Here is a 26272-nt window from a genome sequence, read left to right on the forward strand (position 1 = left end):
ATACTTGAAGTACATGGAAAAATAAATTGCTTCTTACATGGAATTGTGTGTTGAAATTCACGTATATAGAATTTTATTTGCATTAATTTAATAATAAATCTGTTTCATAAAATGCCTCTGACTTTGTTGACCAAATACTAGAAAATTAAAGCTCAATTTTTTTTATCTTAGAACTTCCAAATCATGCACAAACCTAGAAACTCCTTTTAGATGCTATCTAACATTTCTCTGTAGTCAAGATATGAATAATTTAAAACTAAGTATTTAAGGGCTATTTAACAACTCAATCCCTGTCCCCTTTCCTGTGTAGACTTAAAAGAATTTTGTTTTGAGTTTAATTTATATGTTCTTTTAAACATCAAATTGTCCAATTCATTCCATGTGTCTATTCAGTGGGGGTAAGGGAGAACTGTCCAATTCAAAATACTCTATATTGTATTTTCCTGGGAGTTAGAATTCTTGTTCAATTCTTGGTCATTGTATGGAGACATTTTAAAAATGAAAATAGCTATCAACCTGTCTTTCCAGGTTTGAAACTTAGTTTTCGGAGCACAGCAGTTTCTCAGGGGTCCAAATTATAAATGTTGACAGCAGTGCTCTTTAAGAAAATCTGGTGGGTGAAAATTTACATCTGGACCTATTCAGGAACTGGGGAATAATATAGTTTAGTTTTTCAGTCTCTTAAGAATAAACCACAAAGTTTCTAAACATAACAAAAATCCCCACACTACCTTTCAGCAAACATTTATTGTAAGTGACAAGGTATACTTATTTTTAGAATTCCCTAGTGTGGAATTTTTTTGAAACCACAAATGTGTCTTAAACTGTTCAAAGGTGATAAAGATGAATCATAGTACTTTATTCATTCAGAAATTGGCTGTTTTGAAATCTTTGTACCAAAGGAAAATTGTGTTTCTAAAAATGTGTGATTGAAGATGTGGTAAGATTTATTAGCACAAAAATTCATAAATAGCTAATGTTAGTTTTTGTTGTTTTTGTTTTGTTTTTTAGAAGTCGAACAGAACCAGTGATGGCAACTACAAAAGCAGTATGTAAAAACACAATCTCACACTTTTTCTACACATTGCTTTTACCTTTATAATGTAGCAGTGAAGTAAATCATTTTAGAACTTAATATCCCAACTGGTCATAGTACATATTGTAAATAAAATGTATTTTGATGACAGCTCAGTTGAATATGGATATGTGGCATAATTTGCACATTTATTTTGTAGAATGGGTAATTTGTGCCCATAACATTGTTTCATATTAAATATGATAGCATTCTCCCTGTATGACACTGTGTTGTACAGTTAATGTATGAATCCTTTTTAGATCGTTTAGGTTTTACACGAAAGAACATGATGGCATGTTCTACATCTGTCTGTCTATAGTTAGTATTTTGTATGTATGTACAGGCTGTTGTGTGCTTTTTGTTTCTTGCAATAAAAAAATGTTTGGAGTGTATATTTTGCCATTTTCACGTTGTATCACTTAGTTTTTGTTAGGTTTTTTTTTTTCCTGCCTGATTGATGGCTTTCAAAAATGCATTAGCAACATGCAAAGCTTATTAAAGTTTGATGTTTTCTCCAGTTTCAAACACATCATAGAAAAGAGCTTTCCAGGTACCATTGATGCAGCCTTATTATTTAGTCTTGCTTTATTTGGCAATTTTGAGCTCCTATTCTTTGTTTACAACTGTACCATAAAATGAAACCCAAAGTTGGGACCCCCTATGAATATATAAATGTCTCAATGATTTTGATGATTTTATACAATTGGGTACATTGTTTTCAGAGTTTAATATGAATAAGATCTTCCATTTCTATCTAGTCAGCTTAAATGTCCAAATTGAAATATTTCCCTCTTTCTCAAAAGATATTAAAATGCTGCATTAATTAATTGTAGACTGTTGAAAGCTATAGCTTATCAAAGGTAACTTCCCTTAACCAGGGTAACATCTTAATTTTTGTAATCACAGATTAACCTTAAGTGTGACACCATTTTGACTTTGAAGCTCTGAAGTAAAAGGTAGCATTTCCAAGTTAAGGAGTGAAACATCTGTTTCAGAACACAGCTTTATCATAATGGGGTTCTGTAAACTTGATGGTTCTCTAAACATTTTACTGCTCAGGCTTGATACTGTACACAATGCAAGATGTCTGAAATCTTCATTTAGAACTCAAGGGTATTGCTTGCTATTTCACTTTATACTTTTTAAATACTACTGATCTTTGTGTATGAGGGATTTCACTAACCTTGGATCATTGAATCTTAAACATAACATAGATTATCTGAACTTTGGACTTGTTCTCTAGAGTATATGGCCTTTAGTTCTCAAGGAACTAAATATAATAATTCAAAGATCAAAAGTCTTAGTGTTTTGGGGTTTTTTTCCCCTCTTTTTGGATATATGGGGTTTTTTTTAAGCATAATGCTGTAAAATCTGTCCAAGTTTCTGTTTTGCTGGTGATTGGTTTAAAACTGATTTTTATGTATCCAAATGCTAGCACAAATTAGATCGACTATCCTGGTTACTGTAGTAGTTAATGTAACACATTTTGTATAAAGTACATTTTATATAGTATTTAAACTAATTCAGATGAAGTTTTATTTCTTGAAAACAATTATTTCTTTTTTGTTTATTAATTAGCATGTGTATAAACACAAATCACATGTTCATAAATAAAGTTAACATTCTTTTAGCCTTGTGTGTTCCCTGGCATGTCTGTATTACATTTATAAGAAGCAGTTTATTTTAAGCTTATTCAGGTTTCTCTTCCTTTTTTTTTTTTTTTTTTTTTTTAATACTTTAAAAGTGGCTTTAATTTTTAGGTAGAATTATCTGAAATGGAGACATCAGATACCTTATCCCCATTATTTATTTGCTTGGGGTACATTTGCTGACATTTAGGATGAGAGAGAAATGTACTCATCAAGCATAATTAATGTCCATCTAAGGCTTAAGAGTCATGTGGATTGTACACATTCACAAAAGCAAAGTAAATAGAGGCGCTTAGCCAGTTTTTAAAATTCTAATTAGAAGTGTATTAAATGCATACTTTTCTGGTAATTTAAGCCAGCTGTAATCAAGGGTGGCTGTTTCCATATTCCCCAGCTTTGTTTTATTTAGTCATCCTTCCATGTTGGTACACCAAAGATGGATGTTCTTCTCCTAACTAAACATCAGAATTAGATTTTGTAGGATCCTTTAAATTCAAACAAGTATAATTGGCACAAAAGATTGCGAATCCTTGCTCCCAGAAACAAGACCCCAAATTAGATGCAGGGAGGTGGGTTAATTTTAATGTCTACAGTATGAATTGATCAATTAGTGAAGACTCTTTTTTTAACGTGACAGACTTACTTTTATACCATTAGTATCTTACTGAGTCACTATTTTTATTGATATTCAGTACATATAAATTCCTAATCATTTTTTAAACCATTCTTTGTCAACATTTTCACTCATTTCTTAACACCTTGCTATATGTAGAAAACAAAATTGGATGTTTTTCTAAATTTGTGGTAAAATTGACTTCTTTGTGGATTATAAGGTATTTAGGGGCAATAGTGATTATTTGGTGGGGAAAAAAGTGATTTAGGTGCAACTGCACATCTGAAACCACTTTCAGCTCAATAAATACATGGTACAATAATAATTTAGTGAAACGCTAAAAGGAAAGGATGAAGAAGGCCCAGCATAAAAACAAAATCAAGCCACTTCTTAAGTGTTAGGAGGGAGGAGACTTTTTAAAAATGTTTTTCAGTTCCATTGATAAGAAAGTTAATATAATTGGTTGCTTTCTTTCCAAGGAAATCATCAGTAGTTGTATTCCAGATAGTAATGGGCTATTTTTAAAGGCTAGTAATTTGTTTCATTGGTTAGAAACGTATAGATGATGGTTGACAATAATTTGTTCAGTCCTTGTTACTTCAATTCCTGGTTAGTGTAAAATGTAACCCTCTTTAAAACAGATTAAGTAGGTCAGAAATTATTCTGCGTAAAAATAGAATATGTATTCTTTTGGGTTTTTTCCTACTTACCCTTTGAGATTAGTTCTTAATGGAAAAAATACTTCAAAGCTAGGCAAGAATGAGAACCCATTGACAAATTATGTGGTTATTCAGTTATGTATCAGGAATGTGGGATTAGTGCATTATAACCTCTTCATAGCCCCTCAGTGTGGAGCAGAGAACCTTCTGTCTGAATAAACATCCCAGTGATGACCACCAAACTAACTTTTAAAACTCTTAAGATATTTGTGAGATGTATTTTAACAGTTAGCCAGCATTGTTTTTATTTACATTTATTGAATCCCTACTGTGGTGGGCAAGGCTAAGAACTTAATATTGAGACTGGTTACATTTCTATTCCAGGCTTGTAAATCATGCTGCTTTTATTTTAATACTCTTAGTTCTCTGGAATACTTGAAAAATATCTGATGAAGACTTTTTTCTTTGATCCAGATATCTTGTTACATTCCCTCCATTTTAAAACAAGAGTTCTGACCAATAATGCATGAGAAACTTACAACATGCTGAATAAGGAACTTACTTACTACATAGGAAGCTGTAGGGAAATCATATCTTCAGGATTATTTGCTAAAGATACCTGTGTGAGTGTGTGTTCACACAAACATACACACTTTTTAAAAACTGATGTTAAAATCGTTTTAGGGGATCAAATAATTTAAAAAATTTTTAAGTAATTTTTAAAGCTCTCTTATATCTTATATATATTTGCTCTGTTTGATTAAATTGTTTCTTTTTCCCAAGTTTTAAACCCATCATCATATGTGACAGCTGTTTTCCCTTTCCCCAGGCTGCCTTTGTTTTCCCTTTTTTTGACTTAACATCTTTGCCCTTATAAAGCTGTGGTTTCTTTGTTATTCTTTGTATTAGAGAATAAACAAACTTATTCAGGCTAAGCAGTACATGCTCAAAAAAGAAAAAACATAGCAATTATATCAGAGCTGTTATTTATTAAAGCAATTATCTGAGCCATTAAAGAGCTGCTTGTTTTTACAATATTGTATAAAACATTCTGGGAAAATTAGAAGGATTTCTTTTTCTCTCTTCTAGTGTACACTGTCTTGAGCATTATCAAATTTAGAGACCATTGAGAGACAAGGGACTCTTAGTATTTAGTCACCACTCTAAACAGATTTTCTATGTGATATACTTTTCTTTACCCCATTTTTTTCATTGATTGAATCCCCCCCCCAACTGATAGCCTTTATAACTATGTGTGAAATATGTAGAGAAGAGGATTAAGTCAGTTGAGTTACACTTTCAGGCTTAAAACAAACTAACAGTCTGTAGAAAACTAAGAAAATGCCCAATATTTGAACATTAAGTATCAGTAGGGGCTAAATGATCACTTTAAGATGTTTTCAGTTTGGAACTTGAATGTGTGTTTAATTTTTTGTGAACAGATTGATGACCCTTCCGCGTCTATTTCTCTGGCCCAGCTTACAAAGGTATATATATTCTTGAAAATATAAGTCTTTTTCTAACATTGTATTTTTTTTTTTTTAATGTGGAACAGTTTTTTAAGAGGGGTTGGGGGAGGATGTATTTGGCAAAAGCATTGTACATATTTTTACTATCCTGTAAAGAGTAGTTGCCGTTTTGAGAAGATAGGGGCGTACTTTGTCAGCCTCAGCGTAATGTTGGCGTATTGTTCATCTTCAAGACTTCAAGACACGAAGCTACACTTAATCACTTTTTTCTCGCATACATTTTTAAAAATTATACATTGGAAACTAACAAGGTTCTGGAGGCATTTCCTGGTTTTGGCTATAAATTATGTGGACTTTTCTAAAGCAGCCAAAACAGAAGATTTCCTTTACATGGACGATTGCATGGTTATTTCTTGAATATTTGAATTGATCCCATGAAGGTCAATATTTTAAATGTGATACAGTTGTTTCTTTATGCTATAGACTTGTAGTCTGTCTACGTTAGAACAAAAGTTTTAAACAACCTAATTTGTTTGAACACAGACTACATGAATTGTGTAAGTGTATAAAGTCGTTTACAGGAATATACCAATGTGTATGTTTAGCAGAGGGGCAAATTGTTACCTCCTGAAATCATTGTATGTGCCATGTTTTGCGATTAAGATTGCTTGCATTTTCTGCTCAAGAATGTGTATCTTTTGTTTGGGAAAGCACTAGTGATGGATTACTTTTTAAAACAATACATTTAGCTTACAAATTGTGCCTTTAAAAAAAAAGAATAGGCAGACTTTTGAGGGCTAAGAAGGAAGTTGTCTAGCTTTCCAAAAATCCTTTTTTCCCCCGCATCAGAACTGTGAAACCAAATTTAGCAACCAAGATTAATGAAAAAATGAGTTTTCCATTAGTGCTGTCCCTATATTGTCCTTAGCTTTGTTATAGGTTGTGTCCTTTCCCCCTAGAATGTATCCCCCAAAAATGTCCTAGTAACAAATTGCTTTTTAAGCTCCTGTTCTGGGAAGACTACACATTGAAATTGATTCTAAAACATAAAGTGGACTAAGACCATCCTATTTTATAATTCTCTAATGCAAAGTGGTTTAGCATAGAGTTAACATTTTAGTAGTTTATAGTTTACTGTTTTTATTCTTATGTACTGTAAGGACCATATTTGAGTTTTGGTCTATTCCTACCATTGTTTCTTTGCGGGGAGAAGTTGGGGAGTTTGGGGATTGCTTTTTTTTTTTTTTTTAACTACAGGTATTTGTAAAATAATGTTTGGGTTCAAACAAATTAGTTGTTAAACATCTGTAATCCAGTTTTCTGTAAATGTTGCTGTTGTTCTCAGCTCTGTTAATGTTAAGCATTCTTTGTATATAAATTTACAATAAAATGTTAAAACTGGTTGCTTGTTTTGTGGATGAATGTAAAGACAAACCCAATGAATGGCTGATATGACTGCTAGGTGCTTGAAGATTCAAGTTATTAGAAATCACTCCCTTAGACCCTGCTTATATCTGTTGTATCTAATACCTTAAAAGTGGAGCTATGAAGCTCATAGAATTTATCTGGAGAGTTGAATTTGACATTATGAATGCTCAATGCACTTTTTTTGTACTTAATTTGAAACTGACACCACTACCTAAAAAGCCTTCTGACTTCTAATACCTGCTACATAATATGTTTGGTCATTCTACCCCAATCCCTACCTCCAAGTTATAAGTTATAATCTCAATGCTCTGACACTTGAATTATTTTCATGATTTTAAAAACATCAAGTGTTTTTCTTCTAACTTAATCTCAGTCTTTTAGAGGAGTAGTATGTAAATCTCAATGTAAGGTACAAACAGGGTCTAAGGTTTGAGTGCCCCCACAAAGATTTTCTTCAGCTTCACGGACACCCAAACATCATGTAATGACCTAAGGAATTCTCAATGCCTCTTCCAGGTTATACATGTAAATAGCTGTTTTTAATGCAAGGTTAGTTAGATACTGCTCTTTACAGGATGAGTGGTGTTGTCTTTGGCTGTGTGGTCTTAACTGTGTTTCTAATGTGTGTGTCAAATAATTACCTATTAAACAGACTGCCAATCTGGCTGAAGCCAATGCTTCTGAAGAAGATAAAATTAAAGCAATGATGTCGCAATCTGGCCATGAATACGACCCAATCAAGTAAGTTCATAAATACTTTATACTAATAGGAACTTTTGGGGTGGGTTCCCCCCCAAATCAAAAACGTTATTTTTTTTAAAGTCCTTATATACATGTAATTTTTTTTTTCCCTTTTAGTTACATGAAGAAACCTCTAGGTCCACCACCTCCATCTTACACTTGTTTCCGTTGTGGTAAACCTGGCCATTATATTAAGAATTGCCCAACAAATGGGGTAAGTCCAAAGTAGAAACTATGGTACACCTTTTGGTTTTTTTAGAATTATTTCTTAGCCATCTTATTTTTCTTGGTAAATATTGCCTTCTCTATTACAGTAGCTAATGAGCATGACCTCTGGAGTCAGATTTGCTAGGCTTCAAATCTTAGTTCTGCCACTTAATAGCTGAGTGAGCTTGAGCAAGTTACTTGATCTCTCCAAGCCTGACTTTTCTTCTCTGACATGGAAATAATAATAATGCTTACCTCACATGGCAGTTGTGAGGATTAAATGAGATCATATATGTAAAACACTACAAATAATATAAGTAGTTAGTAAGCTCTGTGTCATGTTAGCTAATTTATTAAATAAAGGTAACTGCATTTTCCCTTCCTCCTCTCCTCTTCCTTTTCCCCCCCAAATAGGATAAAAACTTTGAATCTGGTCCTAGGATTAAAAAGAGCACTGGAATTCCCAGAAGTTTCATGATGGAAGTGAAAGATCCTAATATGAAAGGTGCAATGCTTACCAACACTGGAAAATATGCAATACCAACTATAGATGCGTAAGTATGCAAATTAGGTATGACCTATGGAGGCTACAGTTAGTCCCAGGGTGTGGTGTTTTAATCTTGGGCTTGTAACTTGGCTACTTGGATTCCTTGAGCACTTTGTATACCAAGATCATTAGTCTCCACTTGTTACATTTCTGTGAGGCTGCAGTCTGCTCCATTTAAAGCAAATTTAAAATGGATTTGGGGATTTTTGTTATCACTGAGTGCCACTTCCCTTGTAGTCTTCTGATTTTTTCTTTTTCTGTCATTCCCTGCTTTCTTCCTCATTCACATACATACTCCCACATAATTTTATTATATATGCTGCTTGCATTTTTTAAGTGAACAAAACAGGTTGTAATCATTTTCAGAAATGAGGCTTAAGAATAAAAGTTCTGCAGGATGTCAAGGCAAATTTAAGTGCCAAGCATAAATGAAATACTGAGGTATCTTGGAATAACTTTGGATACAGCATGTGAGTAGGGTTTATTTTATAAACCATTAGTTCAGATCAGCTATTACTTTATAACACACCTAATGCTTATTTTTATCTGTATTCAGATTTTATGAGCCAGTTTTTAATAAAATAGACAGACATGAAAATCTAGTGACATGGTTCGACTAGATAACTTCCTATTTTACCTGCTTTTATTACTGTGTTTAATTATCTTTTTTATTATCTTCAGTTGTGGATTCATAGTATACAACACAATATTAAATGTTGCTTTGGACTATGATTGTCTAACTATTGTGCATAAGAATCTTCTACAAAAATCTGTTAAAAGATTCTGGTCAGGTAGAGTGACCTTGTGCAAAAAAGGAGAAAGATTCTTGATGATCTGCCCCCCACCCCTCAGTTTTTGATTTAGAAGTTATGTGAAAAGACCCTAATTCTGCATTTTTAGCCAGTCTTCCAGGAAGATTATTAAGGTAGGGTATCCTCAGAACATACTTCGAGAAACATCAGTTTAGAGAATAGTTATGTTCTCAGTGACCAAAAATATATATATATGAAAAACTGTATATAGAAACACAGATTTCCTCAGCTTCATGCATAAATATTATTGTAGTATAGTGAGCAGATGGGGATAATAAAAATGGCTATTCTATGGAATGATATTGAAAAAATTAAATGGTTTTGAATATGTACTTTTTAGTAAATACAATGTTTTAGTTCACAGTTGAGAATTAGTTTTCCTAAACTCCCAGCCCTGCTTACTTCCTCAACTTCACCCCCATCTATTTTTTTTATCAGTCACCATCCTGTGTTTTTGTGGTTCATCTTAGAACAGTCTGTTGTTATGCTTTTTCTAATTCAGAGACATTTCATAGATGCCACCAAACAACTTTAGGTTGAAATTGGTGATTTTTACAGACACAATTTAAGAGCAGACCGCTTCATCTATCTTATGTAAAAGTTTTTAAGGAATAGAAGTTTGTGTTGGAAAATTAATATCCCCTGTGAACCCTAACTAATAATTAACTTCATTGCTTTTGAATGCTGAAATACAAAAGCCCATTTGTTTCAAACACACAGCAAATATTGGGGAAAGATGGGAGCCCAGCTATTTTAAATGAAACTTTCACCCTCTCCACTAACACCACTGATAAGCAACTCAGACTCTTCTTCTGTTTCTTTTTCTATCCTCTGTTCTCCTCTTTTTTTTTTTTTCCCCCTTTTCTTTTCTTTTCTCTCTTTTGGGCAGTGGGAGACTCCTCTTTCACAAATTGGGAACAATGGGGCATAAGCAAATTGATACTTATTTCTGGAATCGTGGTGATGTCTATGGAGCAACTGCAACACAAATAACACACCTAAGGTACCCTACTCCGTACAGCTGAGATTCTTTCATTTTTCAGCGTTGATATAAACACACTCTGTTCCTAATTGATATAGAAAGGATTTCTCTAGGAATTCCTATGTTTTACAAATTTGCCTGATTTCAGAGAAGATGGGGGTGTGGAAGCAGAGGTGAGAAGTCTGAGAAGAGCTTTTTTGTTTTTTAATACTATATTTAATACCAACATTTCTGCAAAATGCATTTCTACAAAAAAACTGGACCTGGAATGTCTAATGAGGTGTTACTTCACATTTTTGTAACACATATTTTGATCATTTAAGTCATTAATATTTCTTAATTGACTATAAATAAATTAATCTCTCTTAAAATGCTAATTATAAGTAGGTCATTGGTTTTGAAGTCTGATTCTTTAATTATTTGTGTAGTGATGACATAATAATTTCCCTTGAACTATCTTCCCTTAATTATATAATGTCAGAACTAATTTTAGTTTCCCATCTTGTGGCATTCACTTCAGTACCTTCACAGGTTTGGGGTACTGTTAGAATATGGAGAGGGAAGTTTTGGTTTGGTTTGGTTTGGTTTTTTTCCCTCAAGAAACATGGAGTAGGAAAAAATGTGATTAGATTGTTATCTAAGTTCGTATCCTGTCTCTGCTGCATGAGTAGAGCTTTATGGCACTAAATATGTTGCTTTATCTCTCTGGCCCTCAGTACTTAAGAGTTACGGATTCTAAGATCTTTTTAGCTGTTTTTATAGCATTTGTTTATTTTTGCTATATTTGTTTAGAGTTTTGTGTCTTTTTGTTGTTAGGGCGAGGATATGTATAACTGCTGCCTTATTTTGGAAGATATTATGCTTATCTAAACTAATTTGGCATTGTACTGAATTATAATTTCCTGTGTAGAAAATGTAGCATGAATGCTCTGCCTTCTTAACAATGTTAAAACATGAAAATCTTCTTTTACAGAGAAGCATATGCAATTGGGAAGAAAGAAAAACCACCCTTTCTACCAGAGGAACCATCTTCTTCATCAGAAGAAGATGATCCTATCCCAGATGAATTGTTGTGTCTCATCTGCAAAGATATTATGACTGATGCCGTTGTCATTCCCTGCTGTGGAAACAGTTATTGTGATGAATGTAAGAAATGATGAACCTTTGCAGATGTGTATTTTAGAATATTTGTGTTTACTTAGAAAAGCTCTTGATTAAAATATGCAATGTTGATAATAAGTGTTGAGCATGAGCATTTAGTTAGTGAAAACTGTTCTTGTTGCTACATTTTTTATTTTTACTTATGTATTTATTTATTTTTGCGACAGAGTCTTGCTCTGACACCCTGGGTAGAGTACAGTGGCATCATCGTAGCTCTCTGCAACCCTCCTGCCTCAGCCTCCCAAGTAGCTGGGACTACAGGCATGTGCCACTGTACCCAGCTAATTTTTCTATTTTTAGTAGACATAGGGGGGTCTCACTCTGGCTTAGACTAGTCTTGAACTCCTAAACTCAAGCAATCCTCCTGCCTCGGCCTCCCAGAGTGGTAGGATTATAGGCGTGAGCCCTTGCGCCCAGCCTGTTGCTACATTTTTTAAACAATAGCCTCTTTGTCCCTTTATATATTAGAATTGACAACCTCCCTTAACTTCATCAGGGCAACTATATTGAGGTTTTTTTAAATACAGAATTTTTAAAATCTTTTGGGCCTAAGATAATTCTGGATATATTCTTAAATGGTACCTAAATCCGCTTTCCTGGATTGTGAATAATAGCTTATCCTAAAATTTCTAGGTATAATTAAACGAGCTTCATGTAAACATATTACCCAGCATTTGCCATGTGGTTGTGACTTTTTTTTTTTTTTTTTTGATCACTTATATTAGCACTTAGGGTTTTTCCTGCCACTTATCCTAAGTTTGTCCCTTCTTACCCGGAAGAAAATGGGTGCTATCTGAAAATTTCACTATTCAGTCCTGCTCTGGTCTTTTTAACTTCTTTTTCTTTCTTTTTCTTTTTTTTTTTTTTTTTTTTTTGAGGCAGAGTTTCACTCTTGTTGCCCGGGCTGTGATCATAGCTTACTGCAACCTGAACCTCCTGGGCTCAAGTGATCCTCTTCCCTCAGCCTCCTGAGTAGCTGGGACTATAGGCATGCACAACTATGCCCAACTATCACTTCTCTTTTTAATGTAGCATAGGTCATAAGAAAAATTAGAGCAGAGGAGTGCTTTAAGACGAGATTCACTTAAATCTCTTACTCTAAGAAATGATTGGTGCTATGTGCTTGGAAAACAGTAATGTAACTGAACAGATGTGGGCTATCTTTTTAATTCATTCTATAAACACTTGAGTTTCTAGTATGCTTTTAATAATATTTAAAATCTTATACATAGGTATAAGAACAGCACTCCTGGAATCAGATGAACATACGTGTCCAACATGTCATCAAAATGATGTCTCTCCTGATGCTTTAATTGCCAATAAATTTTTACGACAGGTAGCTATCTTTGTGTCCCTTTTATGAAAAAAATTTTTTAATCTTTTAACTGATTTATGTACTTGGGTGAATATTACATTACATTTTTCTATTACTATGTTTGTTATCTGTAGGCTGTTAATAACTTCAAAAATGAAACTGGTTATACGAAAAGACTACGAAAACAGTTACCTCCACCCCCACCTCCAATACCACCTCTGAGACCACTCATTCAGAGGAATCTCCAACCTCTGATGAGATCTCCAATATCAAGACAACAGGATCCTCTGATGATTCCAGTGACATCTTCGTCAACTCACCCGACTCCTTCTATATCTTCATTAACTTCTAATCAGTCTTCCTTGGCCCCTCCTGTACCTGGAAATCCATCTTCTGCTCCAGCTCCTGTACCGGATATAACTGCAACAGTATCCATATCCGTCCATTCAGAAAAATCAGATGGACCTTTTCGGTAAGTCTGGATTTTTCAGTGTTAGAAAACAAGAGATCAGTGATGTAGTTAGGGGGTTTTTTGGACCCTGTTGAGATACAGGATGTAGTTTTTTATTGTTGTATAATATTGCTGTAACAGTTTTCTTAGTGGACCACTGTGCTCAGTAGGGTGGGATGACTTGTAAGAAATGACTTAGTCTTATTGAGGGAAGAGGCAAATGAAGGTAATTTATATGCCAAATGATGAAGCATCCCAAGGTCAAATAGAGGTTGTCCCCTGTTAAACATTGAATCATATACCATAACAGCTCTGCAGTTCGGGGATTGGAGAATTTACTTATGGTTATAATGTTGATACTAGAAAAGAGTAGATTTAAGCAGAGCTAAGATCGGTTTGGATATGTAAAGAAGAGACATAAAAACACTGGAAGAGATAGAGAGGTCAGGAATAATTGTTTTAGAGCATAATTATGTAGGAGAGTAGTGAAAACTCATGTAAATCCTACCACTTCAGAAATGAAAGGGTGTTTTCTATGACCATGTAGTCTACTGGCTCGTAAATTCTTTTAAAAAAAAATCATCCAGCTTCTAGAAAATAGATGTCAGAGGACTGTTTCAGATATACCTAAAGCAAAATCTTTAGGGTGAGACCTTTACATGTGTATTTAAGAAATCCACTGATCTGGTTTAGCATTTTATTTGATTCACAGTGGGAATAGGCCCAGAGTGTTCTGAGGCTTACCCAAGATTACCCCTTCATTTTAGTGGTAGAGATAGAACTAAAAGTTACTCCTAATCCTGTGTTCTTTTTGTCCTCATACGTAGTCCACACTTTGATTTCTTTTTTTAAGTTTTCTGCTCTTGCAACCAATTTTCATCATGTCTATCATATGTAGTACTTTTTAAAAGGAAGTTCCTTCCTTTTGCTTTTCCACTGCATAAAGAACTCTCCAGAGGTCCAGTCCTCTCTCAACTTTCCTCAGAAATTTCATCATCTTTGACTTAACTCATCTTAATGCCAGCTGATGGAGAAACTGAATTATCAACAAGCTGATTTTTACTTTTTTTTATTAAGAGACAGTCTTCTCCATTTATTTGTTTTTTTTGTTTTGTTTTTTCATTACCAGTCACCAGCAGTAGGAAGAGACAGTCTCAGTGTCACACAAGCTGGTGTGCAGTGACATGATCATAGCTCACTGCAGGCTCAAAATCCTGGCCTCAAGCCATCTTCCTGCCTCAGCCTCTCAAGTAACTGGAACTACAGGCACACACCACCATGCCTGGCTAAATTTTTTTTATTTTTGTAAAGACAAGGTCTTGAACTCTTGGACTCAAGCAACCCTCTTGCCTCAGCCTCCCAAAGTGCTGAGATTACAGGCATGAGCCACTGTGCCCAGCATACTTGTACTCTTAATTCTCCATTTCTGATTATTTTAATGTATTGTAAATTATATTTGTTTTCTAGAGATTCTGATAATAAAATATTGCCAGCTGCAGCTCTTGCATCAGAACACTCGAAGGGAGCCTCTTCAATTGCAATTACTGCTCTTATGGAAGAGAAGGTAAATTTCATTGGCCTGTAAATTTGGAGTTTTTTTGTAGTGGAGTTTTGTTTTTGTTTTTCTAGTTTTGTTTTTAACGTTTCTTTTTTTTAATTGTTTTATTTGTGCTTGTTCCTAAAGGGTTATCAGGTGCCTGTACTCGGAACCCCATCTTTGCTTGGGCAGTCATTATTGCATGGACAGTTGATCCCCACAACTGGTGAGTAAAATCATTTTGGTTTAGACCTTTGTTCCCTTTAAAGAATAATTTTAGCTTTATTTAACATACAATTTTATATTTACTTACAGTTTTTGCTTATTTTTTGTTTCTAAGGTCCAGTAAGAATAAATGCTGCTCGTCCAGGTGGCGGTCGACCAGGTTGGGAACAGTAAGTATATATTTAAAATAATCATCAGATGATTGCCTTCCAACTAGACAAGGGAAACTACAAAGTAGGCAGTGTGTTGCCAAATGTTTTTTATTGTAAACACCTTTATGTGCCAGATTAACATGCTTTTTATGTAAAATATCAAAATTAGTCATTCTTCTCTAAAATACAAAATCTTGTAAGTTCTTTTCTACTTTCTTGTCTAACAAACGGAGATCTTGACAGGACCTTAGTTAATGAGTAGATAAAGATTACTTGAAAACTTACTTTGCATATAGGATCAGTTATTTTCCTAATAGGTTTAACTTTTTCCTATCCTTAATTTGGATGATCAAAATTTGAGTACATAAATGCATATTAAGATTAAAGTCTACCAAACAAGATTTCTCATTTTGAATAGCATCTGTTATAAAATCTTACTGCATATTAAAATCTAAATTTTCCACCCAGAAATACAAAGAACTTTGGTCTTCTATGGGGTGTCTTGTAGCATTAAAAATCAGTAGATTTATTTAATATCTTTCTATTTATACCATTGTTTCTGTTTATATAATCCAATTTATAACTGACATATTACGAAACTTTGATCTTTTTGTTTGACAAACTAAATTTCTTACATCAGGATATATAAGTCAAAGTAAAACTTTAAAAAGAAAGAAAGAAAAACTAAATTTCTCATAAAGTATGTTAAGTAAGAGGCTAGCAGCATATATCAGTAAAAGAACATGGGATTTAGAGACAGGTAGACTTGAACTTGAGTCCCAACTCCTCCATTTACTAGCTACATGACAGTAGCTTCCACTTCCTCATTTGTAGAATTGGAATGCTACTACCTACCTTAAAATGTAAAATGCCTATATGTAGTGTAGTAAAGGCAATTATAAAACACTAATTAAAATATAATATTACAGAAAATTGGCTGGGCATGGTGGCTTACACCTGTAATCCCAGCACTTCGGGAAGCCGAGGCAGGAGGATCACTTGAGACCAGGAATTCAAGACCAGCCTGGGCAGCGTAGTGAGACTCTGCCTCTACAAAAAAAAAAAAAAATTGCCAGGTGTGATGGCACGTGCCTGTAGTCCCAGTTACTCTGGAGGCTGAGGCAGGAAGATCACTTGAGCCCAGGAGTTCGAGGCTGCAGTGAGCTATGATTGTGCCACTGACAGAGCAAGAGCCTGTCTCACAAATAAGTTGAGACCCTGTCTCTAAAATAAAATTAATGAGTAAATTAAAATGTTACAGAAAATATAATACTTTGAGGTTTAATTGTTGTTATACTCCAGTTATTCAGGGAGGGAAAAAGCTAATTTTAAGTAAATATAATAGTTGCTCAGATCTCTTCTATCTGGAACAAGTGAAGACTCAGAAAGTAGGCAGGTGTGGTGGCATACACCTGTAGTCCCAGCTACTTGGGAGACAGAGATAGGAGAATCACTTAACCAGGAGTTTGAGGCAGCAGTGTGCTATGAATCCACCACTGTATTCCAGTCTGAGCAACAGAGCAAGACCCTGTCTCTAAATAAAAGAGAGAAAGCCCATTAAAAAGAAAATCAGGAAATAGGAAAAGGTTTTCCAAGTAGTTACAATAGGTATCTTAATGTCTACACATGGAATGGTCATGTATTACACCCATGGAAAAATATACAAGCCTATTTTATCTTTTTTCTTCCACACAGTTCCAATAAGCTTGGCTATCTGGTTTCTCCACCACAGCAAATTAGAAGAGGGGAGAGGAGCTGCTACAGGTAGGCATGCTAAAAATCTGAAAATAATGATCTTATGCCATACTGAATGAAAAATATACCACAAAGAAATTAAAGCACAGCAATGGCAGGAGAACAGGGGGTCATTTGTTTGGATTTTGTTTATCTCCTAAATCCTCAGTAGTTGTCCGTAAAGAGGCCTAGGAAAGAACAAATTACATTTAGTATTTTAAATGATGGTTTTTAAGGCTGTATTATTTATATTCCTTCCCAGTGATTACTTTCTCCCTGTGAGCACACAGCATAATATTGGCTTGCATTTGCCCTCTTTGGAGGGTAGTAAATGAAAGGGTAGAAATAAAGTAGTGGAAGAAAGTCATTAAAGCCCAGACAATATTTGGGATATCAATTTAAGATGAAAATTAACTAGCTCAGCTCCCAAGTGTGAAGAAGAATTGGATTTATTTCTCTTCTAGACTCAACTGTCCTAGTCATCCCCTGCCTGCCTTTTTCCAAAAGAAGAGACAAGGATATTGTTAGGGGCTCTTGCCCTTGGCAGTCACAGGCAATATTAATCTAAGAAGTAAGCCATGTAGGTCTTACTGTCTAGGGCATAGTCTCCTCTAGGGTAAAGGAGCCTCCAAAACTATATAACAAGAATATTAAGAGTATCTTCTAGTGCTCCATTGAGAATTGCTAAGCTTATGAAGATTTACTATTTCATTACTAGAATTCACATGTTAAAAGAAGCTAATATTTACTAATTCATGGCTTTCTGAAAAGAGACTTAAAATCTAAACCCCTGCTACTGCTGTTGTGTACCAGTTGCCTATAATTTAAAGAACTTTTAGTTTAACACAAGCCAGCCCACTTTGTTTCCTTGATGAAGCACAAAGAAACTAGCCAACACTTATTTTTACTTAACCTTTTGAGAGAAAACATTGAGATTTTTAGTTGTTAATTACAGATGTTAAAACTGGTATTCTACTTTGTATGATCTTCACCCACTTCCTCAAAAAAGGTGGCTATAGGAGGTGGTTTTTCTTTATTCAAACTTTGGGCACAAAAGGCATTTTGGGGAAAACTAGATCACAGTAGCATTGACCTGTCAGTTCCTTCAAAAGACAGATGAGGAAGTAACAGGTAATAATTAGTGGAGTGATAATCAATGTAAACTTCACAAAAGAGAACTTTTAAATATAGTGTCTTCAGACCAAGTGTGATCGCTCATGCCTATAATCCCAGCACTTTGGGAGGTCAAGGCAAGAGGTGAGGCTAGGAGTTCAAGACCAGCCTGGGCAACAAAATGAGACCCCGTTTCTACAAGAAATTTAAAAATTGGCTTGGTGTGGTGGTACTCACTTGTATTCCCAGCTACTTGTGAGGCTGAGATGGAAGGATCACTTGACCCTGGAAGTTAGAGGTTGTAGTGAGCTATGATCATGGCACTGTACTGCACTCTGGGTGACAGAGCAAGACCCAGCCTCTAAAATAAATAAATAAATATATATATATATATATATACATATATATATATATATATACACATATATATATATGTGTGATTTTTTGTTAATTATAGTATTTTTATATAGAGAAAGTCCTATAAATTTATATCATCTCAGTCCCTAAGTGGCCTTAAAAATAAAGTTTTGTTATGGAGTTACTTTTACAAATAAATGATACCAGTGTTTCTATACTCCTTGAAAAGTTGAATCTATTCCATTGTTTTTAAGTTTGAAAATAGTTATGGATAGAAAAGGCAAACTTAAATAAGTTTAATTTGAAGGAATAATATCTTGGAATTTATTTCTCCAGAAGTATAAACCGTGGGCGACACCACAGCGAAAGATCACAGAGGACTCAAGGCCCATCACTACCAGCAACTCCAGTCTTTGTACCTGTTCCACCACCTCCTTTGTATCCACCTCCTCCCCATACACTTCCTCTCCCTCCAGGTGTTCCTCCCCCACAGTTTTCTCCTCAGTTTCCTCCTGGCCAGCCACCACCTGCTGGGTATAGTGTCCCTCCTCCAGGGTTTCCTCCAGCTCCGGCCAATTTATCTACACCTTGGGTGTCGTCAGGAGTACAGACAGCTCATTCAAATACCATCCCAACAACCCAAGCACCACCTTTATCCAGGGAAGAATTCTATAGAGAGCAACGACGACTAAAAGAAGAGTAAGTATTTTAATTTGAAATTATTTTACACTTTTTTCATTTTCTGATATAACATTAAATAGGTTTCTTTGGAAACATTTTCCAGTGTTTCCAGTTAGTACAAGAAAATTCACCTAAAATTTAAACCAAAGCCATATAAGCAACTTCCTCAGGGATTCCTAGTTATTTATAGTTTTAAACTGGAAAACTAATGACAATTTCATTCATTTCATTCATGATCTAATTACATTTGTCTTGTTAGTTTTCTTAAATGGTTTTTGTTAACTTTCACTCTTTAACTTTATTTTACTAGGGAAAAGAAAAAGTCCAAGCTAGATGAGTTTACAAATGATTTTGCTAAGGAATTGATGGAATACAAAAAGATTCAAAAGGAGCGTAGGCGCTCATTTTCCAGGTTAGTGTTTTGCAAGCCTTCACAACAGAATTACAAATGGGACTTTGAATATCCAGGGATTAGCTATGGATATAAATAACATTGCACTTATGGAATTTTTCTGATTCGGTCTAGGTATACAGAAATGAAGATATAGCTTATTTCCCTATATCTGTTTAATGAAGTAATGTCTCAGTGTAAATTCTATTCTGTAGAACTAGCAGTTTATGGGGATTAAATTGCCCTTGTCCCTTGAAGTTATTTATAGTATGAAATAATTGGGAAATGTTTTTGGAAGGAAAGAAATAGGAGAATAGCCAAAGAACATTTCCGAGGACCCTTTTACCATAAGGCTACAGCTTCTTGCTGGAACATTAACCTGTGTAATTAAATTGAAGTAGTGGTAGAATACAAATTGCTTTATTGCTACAAAAACTGAATTATAAAAATTCCCTGGAAGTTTGTTTAAAAGACTTTATTTTTTATCCTTACACTTTAAATGTGTTTCCTTTTAAAACCAGGCTGTTGGCCAGTATAGGACAAAAAATGGACTCCTACTTAAATAATTAGATAGGAAGTGAAATTTAATTTAATTGGCATTTTATTTAATGTTAGTTAGCTCATATAACTCACGGTACATTAATGCACTCCACTCTAATTGTTAAGACTTCACTTTTATTTTGTAACAAGTGATTGCTCTGATTTGTGCACTTTATTCCATTTCAATAGAGGTCACTGCACCTCTTTAATCATCTCAGATGAAACTTGATATAAAGAAAGATGAAACCGTGAGGATAGAATGCTAGAATCTGAGATTCTGTATTTTATTTTGTGTATATTTCTCAACTATCAACTATTGTTTTGTTTTTGTTTCTAGGTCTAAATCTCCCTATAGTGGATCCTCATATTCAAGAAGTTCATATACTTATTCTAAATCAAGATCTGGTTCAACACGTTCACGCTCTTATTCTCGATCATTCAGCCGCTCACATTCTCGTTCCTATTCACGATCACCTCCATACCCCAGAAGAGGCAGAGGCAAGAGTCGAAATTACCGTTCACGGTCTAGATCTCATGGATATCATCGATCTAGGTCAAGGTCACCCCCGTATAGACGCTATCATTCACGATCAAGATCTCCTCAAGCATTTCGGGGACAATCTCCTAATAAACGTAATGTACCTCAAGGGGAAACAGAACGTGAATATTTTAATAGATACAGAGAAGTTCCACCACCTTATGACATGAAAGCTTATTATGGGAGGAGTGTTGACTTTAGAGACCCATTTGAAAAAGAACGTTACCGAGAATGGGAGAGAAAATATAGAGAGTGGTATGAAAAATATTATAAAGGTTATGCTGCTGGAGCACAGCCTAGACCCTCAGCAAATAGAGAGAACTTTTCTCCAGAGAGGTTTTTACCACTTAATATCAGGAACTCTCCCTTCACGAGAGGCCGCAGAGAAGATTATGTTGGTGGGCAAAGTCATAGAAGTCGAAACATAGGTGGCAACTATCCAGAAAAGCTTTCCACAAGAGACGGTCACAATCAGAAGGACAATACAAAGTCAAAAGAGAAGGAGAGTGAAAATGCTCCGGGAGATGCTAAAGGAAATAAGCATAAGAAACATAGAAAAAGAAGAAAAGGGGAAGAAAGTGAAGGTTTTCTGAACCCAGAGTTATTAGAGACTTCTAGGAAATCAAGAGAACCAACAGGTGTTGAAGAAAATAAAACAGACTCATTGTTTGTTCTCCCAAGTAGAGATGATGCTACACCTGTTAGAGATGAACCAATGGATGCAGAATCCATCACTTTTAAATCAGTGTCTGAAAAAGACAAGAGAGAAAAAGATAAACCAAAAGCAAAAAGTGACAAGACCAAACGGAAAAATGATGGATCTGTGTCCAAAAAAGAAAGTGTAAAACCTGCTAAAGGACCCCAAGAAAAACTAGATGGAGAGCGTGAAAAATCTCCTCGATCTGAACCTCCACTTAAAAAAGCCAAAGAGGAGACTCCAAAGACTGACAATGCTAAATCATCATCTTCCTCTCAGAAAGATGAAAAGATCATTGGAACCCCCAGAAAAGCTCACTCTAAATCAGGCAAAGAACACCAAGAGACAAAACCAGTCAAAGAGGAAAAAGTAAAGAAAGACTATCCCAAAGATGTTAAATCAGAAAAGCTAACTAATAAGGAAGAAAAGGCCAAGAAGTCTAATGATAAAAATAAACCACTTGATAACAAGGGAGAAAAAAGAAAAAGAAAAACTGAAGAAAAAAGTGTAGATAAAGATTTTGAGTCTTCGATGAAAGTCTCTAAACTAGAAGTAACTGAAATAGTGAAACCATCACCAAAGCGCAAAATGGAACCTGATATTGAAAAGTTGGATAGGACCCCCGAGAAGGACAAAATTTCATCATCAACAGCTCCAGCCAAAAAAATCAAGCTCAACAGAGAAACTGGAAAAAAAATTGGAAGTACAGAAAATGTATCTAATACAAAAGAGCCTTCTGAAAAATTGGAGTCTACATCTAGCAAAGTTAAACAAGAAAAAGTCAAAGGAAAGGTCAGGCGAAAAGTAACTGGGACTGAAGGATCCAGCTCAACTCTTGTGGATTATACCAGGTATCTGATGATGGGTGGTGGGTGAGGATGTTTGTTTTGGGAAAAGATTTTATTTAATTTTATCCTTACTTGTACTTTTTATGTTAATTAAGAAGGTACTGATCCTGGGGATTAGGCTGGTTGTACTCTTTTGTTTTCTTTAAAGAAAGGAATTGTTAAAGACAAGGCTGTAAAGTAAATTTGGGGGGTAAACCATATTTGTTTTTATGCAGTCAATCATATTCTTAAATCATGTGTATCTTTATTAGAGCAGGATAATTTGGCTTTTTAAAATTTGAGAGGACATTTATTGTATTCAAGTTAGCATTTTTATATTAATGTTTTATAATTAATAGTAAATTCTTCATTAATTAAAAATATTTTTATTCTTTTTAGTACAAGCTCAACTGGAGGCAGTCCTGTGCGGAAGTCTGAAGAAAAAACAGATACAAAGCGAACTGTCATTAAAACTATGGAAGAATATAATAATGATAATACAGCGCCTGCTGAAGATGTTATTATTATGATTCAGGTTCCTCAATCCAAATGGGATAAAGATGATTTTGAATCTGAAGAAGAAGATGTTAAATCTACACAGCCTATATCAAGTGTAGGAAAACCTGCTAGTGTCATAAAAAATGTTAGTACTAAGCCATCAAATACAGTCAAATATACTGAAAAAGAAAGTGAGCAATCAGAGAAAATTCAGAAATTCACCAAGGAGATGAGCCACGAAATTATACAACATGAGGTCAAAAGTTCAAAAAACTCTGCATCTAGTGAAAAAGGGAAAACCAAAGATCGAGATCATTCAGTATTGGAAAAGGAAAACCTTGACAAGAGGAAGAGCAGCACTCAGCCAGAGAAAGATAGTAATTTGGACCGTCTGAATGAACCAGGAAATTTCAAAAGTCTGTCTCAATCTTCCAAAGAGACTAGAACTTCAGATAAGCATGATTCTGTTCGTGGTTCTTCAAATAAAGACTTCACTCCCAGTAGAGACAAAAAAGCCGACTATGACAGCAGAGACTATTCAAGTTCCAAACGTAGAGATGAAAGGAATGAATTAACAAGAAGAAAAGACTCTCCTTCTCGGAATAAAGATTCTGCGTCTGGACAGAAAAATAAGCTGAGGGAAGAGAGAGATTTGCCTAAAAAAGGAACAGGAGATTCCAAAAAAAGTAGTTCTAGTCCTTCAAGAGAGAAGAAACCTCATGATCACAAAGCCACTTATGATACTAAACGATCAAGTGAAGAGACAAAGTCTGTAGAGAAAAATCCTTGTAAGGAGCGTGAAAAGCATTTATTAGAAGCAAGGAACAATAAAGACTCAAGTGGCAATAAATTACTTTATATACTTAACCCAACACCGGATACACAGATTGAGAAAGAGCAAGTTACTGGGCAAATTGACAAGAATGCTGTCAAGCCTAAACCCCAGTTAAGTCATTCCTCTCGGCTTTCCTCGGACTTAACTAGAGAAACTGATGAAGCTGCTTTCGAACCAGACTATAATGAAACAGACAGTGAAAGTAATGTGTCTATAAAAGAGGAGGAAACTTCAGAAAACATTTCTAAGGACCTGAAAGATAAAATAATGGAGAAAGCAAAAGAGAGTGTAGACCCAGCAGCAGTTGGCCAGGCGGGCGCAAGAAGCCAGAGTCAAAGCAGCCCTAGTGTTAGTCCAAGCCGAAGTCATAGCCCTTCTGGAAGTCAGACCCGAAGCCACAGTAGCAGTGCCAGCTCAGGAGAAAGTCAGGACAGCAAGAAGAAGAAGAAAAAGAAGGAAAAGAAAAAGCACAAGAAACATAAAAAACATAAGAAGCATAAGAAACATGCAGGCACTGAAGTAGAATTGGAAAAAAGCCAAAAACACAAACACAAGAAAAAGAAGTCAAAGAAGAACAAAGATAAAGAAAAGGAGAAGGAGAAAGATGACCAAAAAGTGAAATCTGTCACTGTGTAAAAGGACAGATTTTAAAAATTGACTTAATTACTAAGTCATCTGTATTAAATTTTGTTATAATGTAAAGAGATTCAAGCCTTGTAAATAATGACATGGAAGACCCTGTGCTGCACTTAAAATATTGCTGCTTGATTATTTGATTTTTACATCAGAGCTTTATAACACGAACTTTTGTACAGAATTGTGAGTTGTGACCATGTAACATGAGAGGTTTTGCTAGGGCCTATTATTTTTAACCACCATTAATTAGTTGGGGTGGAGTTTACTGTACTGTGAAATTTTCACATTTGAATTTTTTTAATTGCCTGGCAAAAGCTGATATCAGTTCTAAAATATCAGCAGAATGATTTGCTGAATTCATTACAATCCCGTTATGTCACTTTTTGATTACAATAAAAGTTTTCAGTAAACTTTTCAAATGTTGAATTATTTGCATTATTTAAAGAAAGTAGTGTCATACCTCTTCCCCCTTCCATTTCTCCATTTTAAAAATCCTTTGATTTTTTTAATATAAGCTGAACTGAATATACAAAATTCTAAACTAAACGTTGAAGATACACTTCATAGGTGGACTGGTGGTAGGTAGCTAGAAATAAATCAGGACTGATTGGAAATGTGGTTAAATAAATCTAGGAGAGTCTTGATATAGTCATTAAAAGTCTGAATTTCTAAAAAGGTGTGGATTTAAATTTTAGAAATAAGGAATTGTCATGTTTATGGCCACGTTTTTCTTAAAACCCTGATAAATGAGTATTAGATTCCTTGATAAAGTGGAATGCAGCTAAGCCAGTGAGTCTGTGGCCTCCCTAATCTGTTCAGTTGACAAAAGCAAGCAGTAAGTACTGTGATAAGACTGATGGGCATCCTTCATTACTGTAGTTCAGGAGGCATATTGTGGGCAATGAAAAGCTACTGAAAGGATTTGGGGGGAATGAGAGAATGGTAATTTAGAAACGTGGTGTAAATAAGGATTAAGAAAAGGGAAAAGGGACCAGTTCTGGTCTGTGCTGGCGGTCCTAGAGTGCTGTGTGGGTGGCATGGACTCTGGTAGTAGAAGATGAAGGAAAGGAGTGACATTAGCAGCAGTGTCCTATTAACCTGCCTTAATTCAGTATTTCCAGAGTGTGCCCTGTGCACAGTACTGTATACTATTGTTGGGACTCAGTTTTAAGGGGTGTACACACACTTTTTTGAATTTTTTTAGTGTAACATTTAATATTTTTAGAAAAATATTAAGTGATTTAAAGAAAAATAATATAGGTAACACAAGTACTATAAACATGAAAGCTGTTCAGGGCTGAATTAAATCTGAGAAATGCTGCCTTTGAGTCAAATCAGCTTTTCCTCTAAGGGGCTCTGCTTTTGTTGTGATACTTAATGACATTTGCTTATTCCCAGACACCTCTATTATCGGTGGTGGGATGTCCTAACCATTCCAACCTTTCACCTCCCCACACACGACACATAAAGGCCGCTGCCACTTTGAGATAATCTAGCTGCATTATGTGCTTAATTCCTGCTAATCTGGACCAAAAATCAGGATTATATCTCACATTCATTGGCACCCAGACCAACTTTTCATCATAAATTGCATCATCTGAAGTCAGTTATGTTACTTAAGCTCATTGTTGTTTAATTTTAAGCTAAACTGACCTTTAACTTCATTCCTATGACAACAATTCCCCTTTTAGATTTAAGCTCCAATATTTCATCCCTAATTTGGTCTTCCAGCTCCATTCTCTGTTGGTTTTATTTAGGCCTGAGGTTTCAACTCATCTGTTAGTCGCTCTTCTTTCTATTATTTCCCTTCTCTAGTTACCTATACCCTGTCATTTCAACCATATACTAATGTCCCCAAAGCCTGGTGCACCTAAACAGCTAACCTTCAAACCTGGATTAGGGTGCTGAACACTGCTTAACAAAACTGAAGGCTTGAAAGACAATTTAAGAAGTAATTTATTTGCCAGGCGCTATGCCAAGTGCTCATACTTTATTTAAGCACCTTAAAAATGCCAGTGGCTCTTGATGTCTTACATTAACTTTAAGCAGGAAAGTCCACTGCCTATGAAAATTGACTTCAACTGTGGATATTCAAGCCACTGCCTAACCAATTCAACCCTACCACGTGGAAGAGTTGGCTGGCATGTAAGGCTCCACCTATTTTTGCTGTTCTCCCAGGGTGATGTGTTATATCTCCCTATCTGTAGCACTTGGCTGTTACATCTGACTGGAATTAACTTCCTCTGCCTACCTCATAATTTCCTCCTGATTGTTAGAGAGTTAGGTTGCCTTTTTTAAGTCATTCCTTCACAGTATCTGTGGGTACCCTCCCCCACCCCACCCTACACACCTGAGGCACTACAGCATCACTGAATATACTGTAGTCACACTTTCCAAATTGT

The 26272-nt window shown here is 35.1% G+C and overlaps 1 protein-coding gene across 2 annotated transcripts in view; it reads left to right on the forward strand.

The window, feature by feature from the left end:
• The window catches only part of RBBP6 (RB binding protein 6, ubiquitin ligase), a 34493-nt gene extending 10204 nt beyond the window's left edge, over positions 1-24289 (forward strand). Inside the window, exons 3-18 of one of the 2 annotated variants that reach the window (XM_045542809.1) lie at positions 1012-1048; positions 5439-5483; positions 7546-7634; positions 7752-7848; positions 8256-8395; positions 11156-11328; positions 12576-12679; positions 12793-13130; positions 14577-14673; positions 14794-14872; positions 14987-15041; positions 16719-16787; positions 18564-18926; positions 19219-19320; positions 20177-21925; positions 22301-24289. In XM_045542809.1, the coding sequence (XP_045398765.1) occupies positions 1012-1048; positions 5439-5483; positions 7546-7634; positions 7752-7848; positions 8256-8395; positions 11156-11328; positions 12576-12679; positions 12793-13130; positions 14577-14673; positions 14794-14872; positions 14987-15041; positions 16719-16787; positions 18564-18926; positions 19219-19320; positions 20177-21925; positions 22301-23870 (5107 nt within the window). In that variant the 3' untranslated portion in view covers positions 23871-24289. The remainder of the gene's footprint in view (positions 1-1011; positions 1049-5438; positions 5484-7545; positions 7635-7751; positions 7849-8255; positions 8396-11155; positions 11329-12575; positions 12680-12792; positions 13131-14576; positions 14674-14793; positions 14873-14986; positions 15042-16718; positions 16788-18563; positions 18927-19218; positions 19321-20176; positions 21926-22300) is intronic. The other variant, XM_045542810.1, reaches the window with a different exon arrangement.
• Positions 24290-26272: the final 1983 nt, after the last annotated feature.

This window comes from Lemur catta, chromosome 2, assembly GCF_020740605.2.
Source record: "Lemur catta isolate mLemCat1 chromosome 2, mLemCat1.pri, whole genome shotgun sequence".
Lineage (NCBI taxonomy): Eukaryota > Metazoa > Chordata > Mammalia > Primates > Lemuridae > Lemur > Lemur catta.